Consider the following 13,950-nt stretch of genomic DNA (forward strand, 5'->3'; position numbering starts at 1 on the left):
TGCTTCCAGGAAAGCAGGAAATAGACACACCGCAGAATTATTGCAGGATTTGTATCAGCTGTAACAATTGTATGTTTCTCTGTAAAAGTTATTATGCTGTTGCTTATCTTTTAGAGCAGATAGGAAGTTCTGAGTTCAGATATGCTTTAAAAAGATAGTTAGTATTTCAATATGCAGATAGATTAAAATGTAAATGGATATTTGATGGCTTGTAAGCTTTTGCACGGGAACAATGGAATAAAGTAATGCTTCTTATGTCAGTTGTTGTTATACTGTAACATGAGTTGTAACACACCTTGCCTGGGAATTTCTTAAACGTTGCTGTGACATTGCGGCCAGTGGTTGTTTTCCATAGTCACCATAGGCAAATGCAGGGGGGGATTACAGCTGCCCAGAATCCCCCCTCAGACCAGGAACGGTGCAGTGTCTGGGGACAGGCACAAGTGGAGACAGCAGAATATCTGCAGGCTTCCTGCAACTCACTGCACTGCCCCCTTTCTTTCCCTGCTACAGCTGACTTTTGATGGAGCAGCAGCATGTGTACAGAGCATGGAGCAGCAGTGTGTGTACAGAGCATGGAGCAGCAACGTGTGTACAGAGCATGGAGCAGCAACGTGTGTACAGAGCATGAAGCAGCAGCGTGTGTACAGAGCATGGAGCAGCAGTGTGTGTACAGAGCATGGAGCAGCTCTGGGGAACTTAACAGAGCCAGGTATGAGCACAGCCCTGTGCCCTGCTGGGTGAATGTTTCACTTTCCCTTCATTAGCAATGTCGGCTGTCCTCACTATTATCTGTATCCAAACTGCTCCTAAACGATCGTGTTGTCGATCGGGAGCAGATTAGACATCTAGGAAATAATTGTCAGATCCTGTCAGTCGGATGGGAAATTGCATTATATGTACCTGGCATGATGTCCTACCATATTATTATACTGTATTGTGCGTGGCTGAGGAAGACCTTTCAGGAATCCCCACCTTGAAAATCCTGAGTTTTCCCCTGGTCACAGATCCTTGCTGTAGATGAATGGCTTATATGCTCTTGGAAGACTGGATAACAAGTCCATTGTGAGCTCCTTTCCCTGAAGGTCATCCTGTGCTTATTAGTTATAATTTTCAAAATAATATTTCTAAAATCTCAGCAGTCATTATCCATAAGGAATTCAGTGCAGTGTGTACATACAGGTGAAACTCAAAAAATTAGAACATTATGCAAAAGTCCATTTATTTCTGTAATTCAACTTAAACGGTGAAACTAATATATGAAATAGGAACCCATTGCAGGTGTTTTGAATTAATAAGCTGATGATCTGACACTTGGAGCCTAGAATGTTGAACATTTTCACATTATTCTAATGGTGTGAGATTTGGGGGTTTTCAGAGGTCATCAAAATTAAAGCAAATAAAGGCTTGAAATATCTCGCTTTGCATATAATTATTTTGCATATATTAGTTTCACCTTTTATGTTGAATAACTGTTACAGAAATACATAGACTTTTGCACAATATTCAGAATCTTTTTTGAGTTCAACCTGTAGTGTTACTCAATGGACTCAGATGAAACAGTGCGCTCAATCCAATACACTTTTTCTCTTAAAAGAACACTTAAGACTAAAAAAAAATGAGTTTTACTCACCTAGGGCTTCCAGCAGCCCCCTGCAGCTGTCCGGTGCCCACGCAGTCTCGCTCGGATCCTCCTGTCCCCCGCCAGCAGCTACTTCCGTTTTTGGCGACAGGCTGAAAAGACCTAGCAATGCGAGTGATTCTTTGCGTTCCTGGCCGCAATAGCAGTATAGAGGGCACTATTGTGGCCAGGAACGCAAAGAATCACTCGCGTTGCCAAGCCTATCAGGCCTGTCGGCGAAAGTAGCTGCCAGCGGGGCCAGGAGGATCCGAGCGAGACTGCATGGGCACAGGATGGCTGCAGGGGGTTGGTAGAAGCCACAGGTGAGTAAAACCCATTTTTGTTTTTAGCCTTAAAGTGGATCCGAGATGAACTTTTACTCATTGCAAAATGGTGTTCCTTTCCTATTGTTTACAGGGCATTCCTCAAGCCAAATACTTTTTTTGTTTTTGTTTTAATACTCTTATTCCCAATTAACTAAGCAAGCCTTGCCCACAGCTTTTCAGAGAGCCAAGGCACTTTCAGACAGTAGCAAGGGCTCATGGGAGCTCAGTCTGGGAAGAAGGAGGGGGAGGTATTACTAGCCAGAGATTTCAGAGGCAGAGGGGAGGAGGGGGGATTAGGTTTTTTTCACAGGCTGAGTGCTCAAGATGCAGATAAGCTTGCCTGTTTGTAATTTTTACAAACAACATGGCTGCCCTCATTGTATCACAGGAATAAATAAACATGAAACTGTTGAAGCTGATTGCAGCCAGATTTGCTGTGTAAACTATCTAAACTTTAGATAAGATATATAGACAAGTTACTTGTTATAGTTAGGTTTTCATCTCGGATCCGCTTTAAGTGACCCTTTAAGTTTTCTCCTAGGTGATATTTTCACATCTTATCAATAAAATACCTTTTAAGCCACGAGCAAGCAAGAAGATACTCAGAATAATTTGGACGGTCCTTTTTCCCATACCTTTTGGTTCTTTTTCAATTGCAGACAGCTAAAATAGTATTTTAAACAGAATATGAGACATTGTTACCTAGGAGAAAACTTGGGAGAAAAAGTACATTGGTTAGGGCTTACTGTATTAAATAATGGGCATCGGGGCTGAAGTCAATAAATAAAATATTAATCACCAGTGATGGGATACATTGACAATGTTCTTTTCACAATTATTTTTGTGAAAATAATAAGAAAAAATCGACTTTCGAGCAAAAATGCTTTTGAAAATCATTTTGTAATTCGTTTGCAGCTTTCCGCTTAAAAAGAGCATAATTCCATGTCATGGCAGTACAGAGCGTGCTCTTGTAGCATGCACACACGCCAATGTGATTGATGGCCAGGTGTGATACAAGAGTATGCTCTGGAAGTTTGAGTTAACAGCAACATTCACTTTAAAGAAAATCTGTAACAAAAAACCTCCCCTGGGGGGTACTCACCTCGGGTGGGGGAAGCCTCCGGATCCTATTGAGGCTTCCCCCGTCCTCCTTGGTCCCACGGTGGCGGCGAAAATCCTCCCGGAGCGGCGGCAATGTACCTCTTGGCTCCGGCGCAGGCGCAGTATCCGCTCCTTCCCACGGAGATAGGCGGAAATAGCCGACCTCCGTCGGGCCGCTCTACTGCGCAGGTGGGGCTGCAGCGAGACCCCCGTAGGACAGAGGAGGACGGGAGAAGCCTCATTAGGATCCGGAGGTTTCCCCCTCCAGAGGTGAGTACCCCCCTAGGGACGTTTTTATTGTTACAGTGTCTCTTTAACCTCCTTGGCGGTAACCCCGCGCGCGCCCGATCGCCGCTATCCGGTGCGGCGCGCGGCCCCCCCCAGACCCTGTGCGCTGCCAGGCAGCGCCGAGGGGTGGCCCGGGACTCCCAATGACGTCCCGACGTCAGTGACGTCATCCCGCCCGTCGCCATGGCGACGGGGGAAGCCCTCCAGGAAATCCCGTTCTTTGAACGGGATTTCCTGATCGGAGATCGCCGAAGGCGATCGAAGAGGGTGGGGCGATGCCGCTGAGCAGCGGCTATCATGTAGCGAGCCCTGGGCTCGCTACATGATATAGGAAAAAAAATTAAAAAAAAAACTGCTGCGCTCCCTCCTGGCGGATTTTTTTATACCGCCAGGAGGATTAACCACTTGAGGACCGCAGTGTTAAATCCCCCTAAAGACCAGGCCATTTTTCTAGAAAGAGGCCCCTGCAGCTTTAAGGCCTTTCTGCAGGGCCGCACATGTCAGCACACAAGTGATCCCCCCCCCCACTTTTCTCCCCACCAACAGAGCTTCCTGTTGGTGGGGTCTGATCACCCCCAAGATTGTTTGTTTATTTACTGCAAATATTTGTTTTGTTACTTTTTAATAAATCTGCCTTTTTTATTATCTTTTTTCTCCCCCCCCTCCCTCCCTCCCCCGCCAGCCAATCCCCATGATCGGCTGTCATAGGCTCCAGCCAGATCACTTCCTGCACAACAGAGGGGACAGCCATGTCACACGGCTGTCCCTAGTACAGAGCTGCCTTACATCGCAGTACTGTACAGCAATAAAAGACGGCGCCTTCACCGTCTAACAGTCTCCCTACGCCGATCGGCATTAGGCGGTCTTGGGGCTGCCGCCGTTTCTACGCCCATCGGCGTGACGCAGTTGGCAAGAAGTTAAGTGAGAAACCACAAAAAACTGCAAACATATTGCAAAGCACAAAACTTACAACGCATCTTTTAGAATATATTTTTCAAACCCGAAAATACATTTTTTTAATGCGAAAATGACTGGAGACACTATTGACCACCACTTGAGTGAGAGTTGTAAAACTTAGAACGATAGTCTAAGCACTGGTATTTACTTAAATTATTCATAAAGGTTTTTTTTTATTTTCTGTTTTTTGTTTTTTTTTACAAAATTCATAATATTTTCGTCAGCATCCTTTGTACTCCGAATAAGTTTGAAACATTCCAACTTAATTTTCTTTAGTCATCAAATTTGTTTTACATGGTTTTTAGTCACTGTGTTTCTGAGTTTTCTCTGTAGTATTTTCCTTAGGTCTTTTCCTGTGATTTACATCTGAATTGGTGTCTTCTCTTCTAATCTCTTCATCTTGCCTCTGATGGTCAGTAAGCTTTTGATCTTTTTTTTGTTGTTGTTTTTTTTTAACTTCTGAGCCCTGGGTTTCTGCATTTCCCCTGAGGTTCTTACAATGGTTCTGCACGGACAAGAAGGAAGTTTTTTTTTTTTATCTGATTCTCTAACTTCTACATAAAGACCCTCAAGAATTTCTAATTTCTCTGCAGTTGTGATATTTATTACCCATCTTACCAAGCAGAGTTTACAGAAGTGCAATCACTGGGTCTCGACCTGGATTTTGCAATTATAGCTTTGGTTCTATTAGCACCATAGCAGTAGACAACACGACGTTTCGGCCTGAAGGCCTTTATCATGTGTCAAGCCGAAACGTTGTGTTGTCTACTGCTATGGTGCTAATAAAGCCAAAGCTATAATTGCACAATCCAGGTCGAGACCCAGTGATTTCCTTTTGTTGTGCATTGTTGTCCTGCACCTCTGTTGGATTGGGGTGCTTTACTGGTTGACTCCCTGGTACCAAAAGTTTGTGGTTGAGCCTGGGGACTACTGCTTTTTCTTCAGGTCTACAGAAGTGCAAGCCACCTTTAATAGGCTCAAATAAGCTTTTACTTCCCCATTTATCCTCAGACACAGCAATTGGTCCTAGCATACAAAACCCCTCTGCCTTCAACTGAGCCTTCCCAAAAACTGATCCTGAGTGCTACTATCACCTCACTCAAGTTCCTTTCTTCAAGTATTCAGATATTTTAGCCTATTAGAGCCAAGAAGATCCAGGTGATTCTTACCCTCTGTACACGCATACACTTTGTTCTATAATCTGCAGCCTTTACATAAAAAGGTTTATGTTTGCTATGCAGCCCTCCAAAGGGGGGGGCTGCTTCCTTACATTTGACCATGATCAACCCTTTGGTGATCAAAGTTCCAAATATAATCAGAGAAATATCTTAATTTTCCTTTTCTCTCCCCATTTAAGAGATTCAGAAGATGCGTACCTACTAGTACGCCGCCGATGGCTCACCCAGCTGTTACTAAATTTCCCAGCGGTGTTCAATAGAGATGTTGCGAACATAAAATTTGTCTTTGATGAACAGCGAACACAAACTTCCGCAAAGGGTTTGCGAACAGGTGAATCTGGCGAACCACCATAGACTTCAATGGGCAGGAAAATTTTAAAACCTGCAAAGACTGTTTCTGGCCACAAAAGTGATGAAAAAGTTGTTTTAAGGGTCTAACACCTGGACAGGGGCATGCCGGAGGGAGATCTATACCAAAAGTCTCATCAAAAATTTCGGAGTTGACGCAAAGTTGGGTTTTACACCCTAGGCAGAAATCACATTATGCACAGCTCTGGGTGTCAGTGGGCTGTGGAGTGTCTCACACAGAGAAATGCAATAGTACTATCAGAATACAGTGAAATAATAATGCACTGGAGTGGTTCTGTGCCTGAAACTTAATGAGGCAACAGCAGTAGAGTGCACACAGCTCTGGGTGTCAGTGGGTTGTGGGGTGTCACACACAAAAAAACCACAGGAGACTGATGTGCTAACCGTCAAAAGGGCTGTTTGCTTTTACAGCAAGTGAGGAACAAAGACACAAGCCTAGCTAATGCTTTCCCTTCCTATCTGCAGCAAGTCTGTCCCTGCTCTCACTAACAGTCAGCAGCCAGCAGAGAATTAATCCAATATGGCCACTACAACTGCTTTTGATAGAGGCTAGGGGGTCCAGGAAGGGGTGCTAGCTGATTGCCTGCCATGTGTCTGCTGACTGTGAGGTAAGGGGTCAAAGTTCAGCTCAATGATGATGTATAGGGGGCAAATCGAACACGTCAAATGTTTGCTATTCGCCGCAAATGCGAACAGCCGATGTTTGCAGAATACTGGGCCATCTCTAGTGTTCAATACTATTGCCCCTCTGAGTTGTGGCAACTCGGTGGGAGAAGTACTTTGAGGTCCGGCAATTGTCGGAACACTGAATTACCCTTGTGCAGGGTGCGCACTAAAGCATTAGTGCTATAGTGATGCCCAGTTTTGGCGCTTAGCGCTGAGCACCAAAACCATCTGCTTCACTCAAGATTGCCTGGTTAATGTCAAATTTGCAATAGGACTTCTCTCTAAAATCTCTGAATTATGGGTCGATTCCTTGTCATGATTGCCAGCGTCCCTTCTTCTACCTGACTTCTCCAACAAGTGTCATCTGCTGCACCACTTATTTTAAACAAACATAATAGGGTCATATGCTGTCTAGTTTATATCCTTTATTACATGATCATACACCCAGTGTTTTCCTGTCTGGAGAAGACTTACCTGAATATTTCTCAAGTGAGTTGTCTGAACCATCACCTTCTTGTTGATGGTACATAAGAGTCTGAAGTGGAAAATATTCTAGATTCTAGAAGGAAAGCTGGCACCATCCAGTGCTTCATTAAACAAAAAAGGTTTTGGTCATGAGGAGAACTTACATCCATGTATTAAGACTCATGTCCTGAAAGCTTTCCACAATGCATACCCAGAGAAGCCAGTTGCGTGTGGTCCGGTATTAGTAATGGAGAGAATCCGAAGACATAACAACAAAAGTTGTTTAGGTGATACCTTAACTATTTGAGCCTATCTGGATGAATATGTTCATCCAGATAGGTTGTGCTGCTGCCAGTGTGCGGTGCGCATGCTCCTGCCACCCGCCGTTAGCCCTCCGATCAATGAATGGAAATATAATTCCCATTCAACTATCTAAGTCCCCCGCAGAAAAAACGACGGTCTCTTATCAGAGACCGCAGTCTTTCTGCAAAAAAAAAGTTCCCCGTCCTCATTCTAGTTCCTGGAAGCGTCATTATACACCACCTCCATCGGAAAACTCATCTCCTCTCTGGGTTTCAACTATCACCTATATGCAGATGACACCCAGATTTACCTCCATACCACTGACCTCTCCACCACCACCATGGAGAAGCTATCCTCTGGCCTCTCGGCTATTTCATCCTGGATGTCTGCCAAGTTCCTAAAATTAAACATGGATAAGACTGAACTCCTAATCGCCCTGTGCTATTTCACCCCCCACAGACCTCTACGTCACTGTCAATGGCACAATCATTCATCCAACCACACAAGTCCTCTGCCTGGGTGTCACCCTGAACTCAGCCCTCTCCTTCACCCCCCACATCCAAACCAAAGCTAGGGCCTGCTATTTCCATTTACGCAACATCTCCAAGATCCTGACCCCAGACACTGCTAAACTCCTTGTCCATGCCCTCATCATCTCCCGCCTGGACTACTGCAACTCCCTCCTGTCAGGCCTTCCTCAAAACCGCATCGCCCCCCTACAATCCATCATGAACACAGCAGCCAGACTCATCTACTCCTCCCACCGCTCTTGCTCCATGACTCCCCTACGTAAATCCCTTCTTTGGCTTTCAATTCGCTTCAGAATCGGCTTCAAGATCCTATGTTTGGCATACAAATCCCTACACAAGTACTGCCCAACCTACATCTCTGACCTGGTCAGCAGATATACACCTGGCGGCCCACTTCGCTCCTCCAACAACCTCCTCTTAACCACCCCACACATCTCGCTCTCCCATGCACGACTGCAGGACTTCACTAGAGCTGCCCCCATCCTGTGGATCTCTCCTCCACTGCCCATCAGGCTCGCTCCCACCTTCAACACCTTCAAAAAAGCACTCAAAACTCACTTCTTCAAGGAGGCCTATATCAACTCAACACTGCCCTAATCCTTTCTGCCAATAACTTCTTTTTTGCACCCCCTCCTTTTGTGTCACCAACCCCTCCCTCTAGATTGTAAGCCTTTGGCAGGGCCCTCTCCTCTTGTGTATCATACTTGATTGTGTGTACTTTACTCAGAATTTGGAACTTGTATTTTTACCACTACCACTCCAGTGTATGATCTGGCATTGTACTACTATCTGCATTGTACTACTATCTGCATTGTGTTGTGTATCTTATTGCTTATTACCTGTATTGTTGTATCTATTGTCTATTACCTGTATTGTGCTGTCGCCCCTGTTATCATTGTCTGTAATCCTACTTATTGTAAAACGCTGCGTAATATGTTGGCGCTATATAAATCCAATAAATAATAATAATAATAATAATAATTGTACACTTCCAGGACTTTTTTTGACTGTGGTCATCTTGTGGCCAAATAGTAAACTACACCCATATGCATTTTTTAATAAATAAATATATTAAATTACATTTAAAAATTTGCTGTTTACTTCCCCACACCAAAAATTACCCAAATACAATTTTTAATAAAAAAAAAATAATAAAAAAAAATTACAATTAAAAAAAACAAAACATAAATATTTACCTAAGGGTCTGAACTTTTTAAATATGCATGTCAAGAGAGTATGTTAATATAATGTTTTAAATTATAGGCTTGTAAATAGTGATGGATGCAAATTGAAAGAATGCACCTTTATTTCCAAATAAAATATCGGCGCCAGATATTGTGATAGGGACATAATTTAAATGGTGTAATAACCAGGACAAATGGACAAATAAAATACATGGGTTTTAATTATTACGGTAGCATGTATTAATTTAAAACTATAATGTCCAAAAACTGAGAAATAATGATTTTTTTCCATTTCTTTCTTAATCTTCCTGTTGAAATGGATTTAGAATAAAATAATTCTTAGCAAAATGTACCCTCCAAAGAAAGCCTAATTAGTGGCGGAAAAAAACAAGATATAGATCATTTCAGTGTGATAAGTAGTGATAAAGTTATTGGTGAATGAATGGGAGGTGAAAGTTGCTTGCATGCATAAAGTTAACAACCCTGTAAGTTGAAGTGGTTAATGACTAACTGTACAAGATTCCTTTGCAAGCGCTCAAAACTTTAAGTTTCTTCTTCAGGCATGTTTCAGAGCTGATCCAGCTCTGAAACATGCCTGAAGAAGACACTTAAAGTTTCGAAAGCTTGCAAAGGAATCTTGTACAGTTAGTCATTAAAGATATCACCTAAACAACTTTTGTTGTTATGTCTTCGGATACCCAGAGAAGGTGGCTTCAGAGGGTGCCTGGAGGCTGTCCATTAATGAGGGTTATGTCACATTAAAACTTATTCCACGGTGCCCGGGACTAAGCTTGACTGTCTTCATGTGTGATATTTGGCCTGAGGAAGTGGCTAAAACCACAAAACACATTGTCTACAAGTGCTCAATAAAGGAAAAAAAAATTAAACATGAGAGCTACCTAATGAAGGTAGGACTCCTTATTTTTTTTATATACATAGAGCAAGTCTATTGAAAAAAGGTCTTTTATTTGAGCACAGAAAATTGACAACGCGTTTCACGGGGGGTGCTTGCCCGCTTCCTCAGGTCAGTGAAAAAACAGGTGCCTATAATAAATTGCATACATATTCTGAGAATTATTTAAAAAAAAACAGCCATTACAGATCACAAAAACCTTTATCATATACCTTAATAATAATAATAATTCATCATATTTACGCAACGCTGGTCTAATTAACCCACAAAATACTGAATTAACTATACCAATGAATAGTTTGGATTGCGCAATGTTATGCATATTTATTATCATTATAGAGGTATATGATAAAGGTTTTTGTGAACTGTAATGGTTAATTTTAATATAATAATTCTTAGTATATGTGTACAATTTATTATAGGCACCTGTTTTTTCACTGACCTGAGGAAGTGGACAAGCACCTGTGAAACGCGTTGTCAATTTTATGTGCTCTAATAAAATACCTATTTCAATAGACTGGTCCAAATTACCTCCCTGTTTATAAGATCAACAGCTCTATTAGCCTATATTTTATGCATTGGGCACCTACACCTGTGTTTTAAGTGCACGTTTTTTATTGTTATAGGTATAAATAACTATTGCACTCATACAAGTAGACATTAATAATGCTGTGAAAAGTAAGCCGAAGTTCCAGCATGAAGAGGACAATATACTGGGCAGAGCCAGCTGTAGCCACCACAATAGGGGAGAGCCCATGTAAAAAGCTCTGAGCTGTTTTTATGTTTTTAAACCACCCCATGAAGTGAAAGACTGTTTATGTGAATCAGAGTGGGGCTATTATGAATCAATCACATTGAATTTTCACATAGTATAGCGGTAGGCGCACCTGCAGTATTCGCGTTGTTTAGGAGTTGCATCGGTGGGAGTAAAATAGAGAGCAAGTGCACACTGCATTTGATATAAAGTTACAGTTAGTGACATGACTCTATGTACTCTGTACAGCGCTGCAGAAGATATCAGCGGTATTTAAATACTAAACAATAATAAAGTCAGTCTTTCTTAGTCCAAAATAATAGTAATAATACCCATTAACATCTAAACATGTATAGAAAAAGAGATATGCAAATCAATATAGGAGAATTGTGTGAAAAATGATTTGAAATACTTTTTTTCAATCAAAATCATTAAAGGGGCACTATGACGAAAAATTGTAAAATATAAATATGTGCAAACATATACAAATAAAAAGTTCGTTTTTTTCCAGAGTAAAATGAGACATAAATTACTTCTCTCGTATGTTGCTGTCACTTACAGTAGGTAGTAGAAATTTGACAGAAGTGACAGGTTTTGGACTAGTCCATCTCTTCATAGGGGATTCTCAGGGATTTATTTATTTTCAAAAGCACTTAGTGAATGGCAGTTGCTCTGTCCAACTGCCAAAAAACTGTGTAACGAGCCAGAAAGCTAGTAGCATCATTGTTTAAATCCTTTTTAGGGAATGTCTTTATAAAGAATAAAACCCTTGCTGAGAATCCCCTAAGGAGAGATGTACTAGTCCAAAACCTGTCACTTCTGTCAGATTTCAACTACCTACTGTAGGTGATAGCAACATAGGAGAAAAGTGAATTATGGCTCATTTTACTCTGGAAAAAAACATATATACTATACTATATATAATACTTCTTATTTGTCTATGTTTGTATATATTTTAAATTTTACAATATTTCGCCATAGTGCCCCTTTAATCATTATTAACTCATGATTAAGTATCATGTGCAATAGCACACATAATTTTGATAGATTTTTGTAGAAAAATAAATACAGTATATGAAAGCATGGGATTCATTTTTTCTGTGAAAAAGAATTGGCAAAAGAAGCTGGATAAAACTGGTGACAGCTCTGGTGTTTATGACTCTGGTTTTGTATAGTTACATTTTCTAAACCAATAGGATGAGAAAAAAACCTGATGCAAAAGATGTGTCCAATCTCGGCTCTACCTATTCCAGGGTGCAAATCTTGGCTCTTCTTATTTCAGTAAGCCAGCCCCTATTCAGTAAGGAGTTCTTGAACCAGACTCCCTAACACTGCTACTGCCTGCTGAGTGCACTGGTTACCTCTAGAGCCAACGTTTTGAGTCTGACAAAAGAAAATGCTATCCTTCAAACGCCCAGGAGCAACAACATAGGCTCAAAAAATAAAATATGGTGTGCTAGGTCCTCTCCCCGGTACCAAAGGGGTCACAACAATACATTCAGCAAAGGACCAGCACCACACGAAGTATATTATAGCTCTCTTAGTGCTTTATTAGTGCAAGCATGACAGCAACAACAGGCGCTGTTTCGGCCTAATCGGGCCTTTTTCAAGTTGCTGAATGACTATTGAGCAACTTGAAAAAGGTCCGATTAGGCCAAAATAGCCTCTGTTGTTGCTGTCATACTTGCACTAATAAACCACTAAGAGAACTATAATATACTTCGTGTGGTGCTGGTCCTTTGCTGAATGTAAAATACAATGCTATACAAATACTGGGATTATTATGATGATGATTATTGTTGTTGTTATTATTATTTCTTGAGATTAGATTATTAATACATTATGAATACAGGGTCTCAACTGTATAAAGAAATGAAAAGCTTTGCTTGTGCCATTGAATATTAAAATTTGATACAGGTTTCACAGACATCCTCAGGGCAGTAAAGCTACAAATATGTATATATTTATACAAATACATTCTCATTTCATGTTGAGAGGCATCCTCATGACAACAGAACTAATGGTCCCAGTATCAGTTTCATTTTATAAATGGGTATTCTTCTATTGCCATGGAAACTTCAGCACATGGTCTTAAAATACTTCATCTGTCTCTGAAGAGCGGTCTTCACATCTTTATTCTTCAGGCTGTAGATGAAGGGGTTTAGCATGGGAATCAGAGCTGCGTTGAACAGAGACAAAAGTTTGCCGGACCTGAAGGTGCCGATCGGTGTAAGATATTGACATACTAGACTTGTGTAGAGTAGACTGACAACAGTGAGGTGAGAAGAACATGTGTAGAAAGCTTTAGACCTCCCTGTTCTAGATTTAATTCCTAATATGGTGGCAATGATGAGGACATAGGAGATAAAGGTGAGGAGAAATGGGCTGAATACTGTAAATGCCCCCAGTGTGAAGATCTCTAGATCTAACATTGAGGTATCATTGCAAGTCATGTTTTTTAAAATGATAATGTCACATAAAAAGTGGTTAATTATATTGGAAGAGTAGCAAGAAAATTGTAATAGGGTGATTATTAAAGGAAGACTCTCTAAAAGATTAAATAACCAGGAGAATGTGACCAGGCCAACACAGACTTTACTGTTCATAACAGACGAATAATGCAATGGATTGCAGATGGCGACACAACGGTCGTAGCTCATGGCTGTGAGTAATGTCAACTCACTACCACAAAACCACCCAAAGAAATAAACCTGTGCTGTGCAATCTGTAAAAGACACAACATTATTTCCTGTTACAAAAATAACAAGTATCCGGTGTAGTGCAACTGTGGGAGTAAAAATGTTGAGAATGGACAGATTACACAGGAAGAAGTACATGGGAGTGTGGAGATGAGAGTCCAGGAGTACCAGTAGTAGGATGGTCGTGTTACCAGCAAGAGTGGTGAGATAAATGAGAAAAACCAAGAGAGAGATCAGAAAATGCACCTCTGGAACATCTGAAACCCCTTTAAGTAGGAAGTAGGTCACCATTGTCTTGTTCCTCATCTTATCCTCATTCATTGTTTACCTGTGTGAGCTGAAAACAATAAAGTTATGTGCCTTGTATGACAAACTAATTCTGGATTTGTACGAATTTATGTGAGTTTATGAGTAAAGAGGTTTAGGAGTAAGGCAAATGTCGTAGTTTGCTTTGTAAATTATCTTAAGGGACTGCATTATATTTTATATAAGCAGGACACCAGGTATAAAGCAGTGACATGCTAAATTAGTCAAGCAATTCTAGTATGTTATGAAAAACAGGTAGTTAGCATGTTTATTTGAGTACCTCCTTAACA

General features: G+C 41.2%; 1 protein-coding gene across 1 annotated transcript; it reads right to left on the reverse strand.

The window, feature by feature from the left end:
• Positions 1-12,733: 12,733 nt before the first annotated feature.
• LOC137527239 (olfactory receptor 2AP1-like) lies at positions 12,734-13,675 on the reverse strand. Its single transcript, XM_068247745.1, has one exon. The coding sequence runs from the start codon at positions 13,673-13,675 to the stop codon at positions 12,734-12,736; it is 942 nt and encodes a 313-aa protein (XP_068103846.1).
• Between the last annotated feature and the right edge of the window lie 275 nt (positions 13,676-13,950).

This window comes from Hyperolius riggenbachi, chromosome 8 (assembly GCF_040937935.1).
Source record: "Hyperolius riggenbachi isolate aHypRig1 chromosome 8, aHypRig1.pri, whole genome shotgun sequence".
In the NCBI taxonomy this organism is placed as follows: Eukaryota; Metazoa; Chordata; class Amphibia; order Anura; family Hyperoliidae; genus Hyperolius; species Hyperolius riggenbachi.

What these genes read in the sequence shown, in the direction of transcription:
- LOC137527239 (XM_068247745.1), bottom strand. Translation starts at nt 13,675, where the DNA reads ATGAATGAGGATAAGATGAGGAACAAGACAATGGTGACCTACTTCCTA.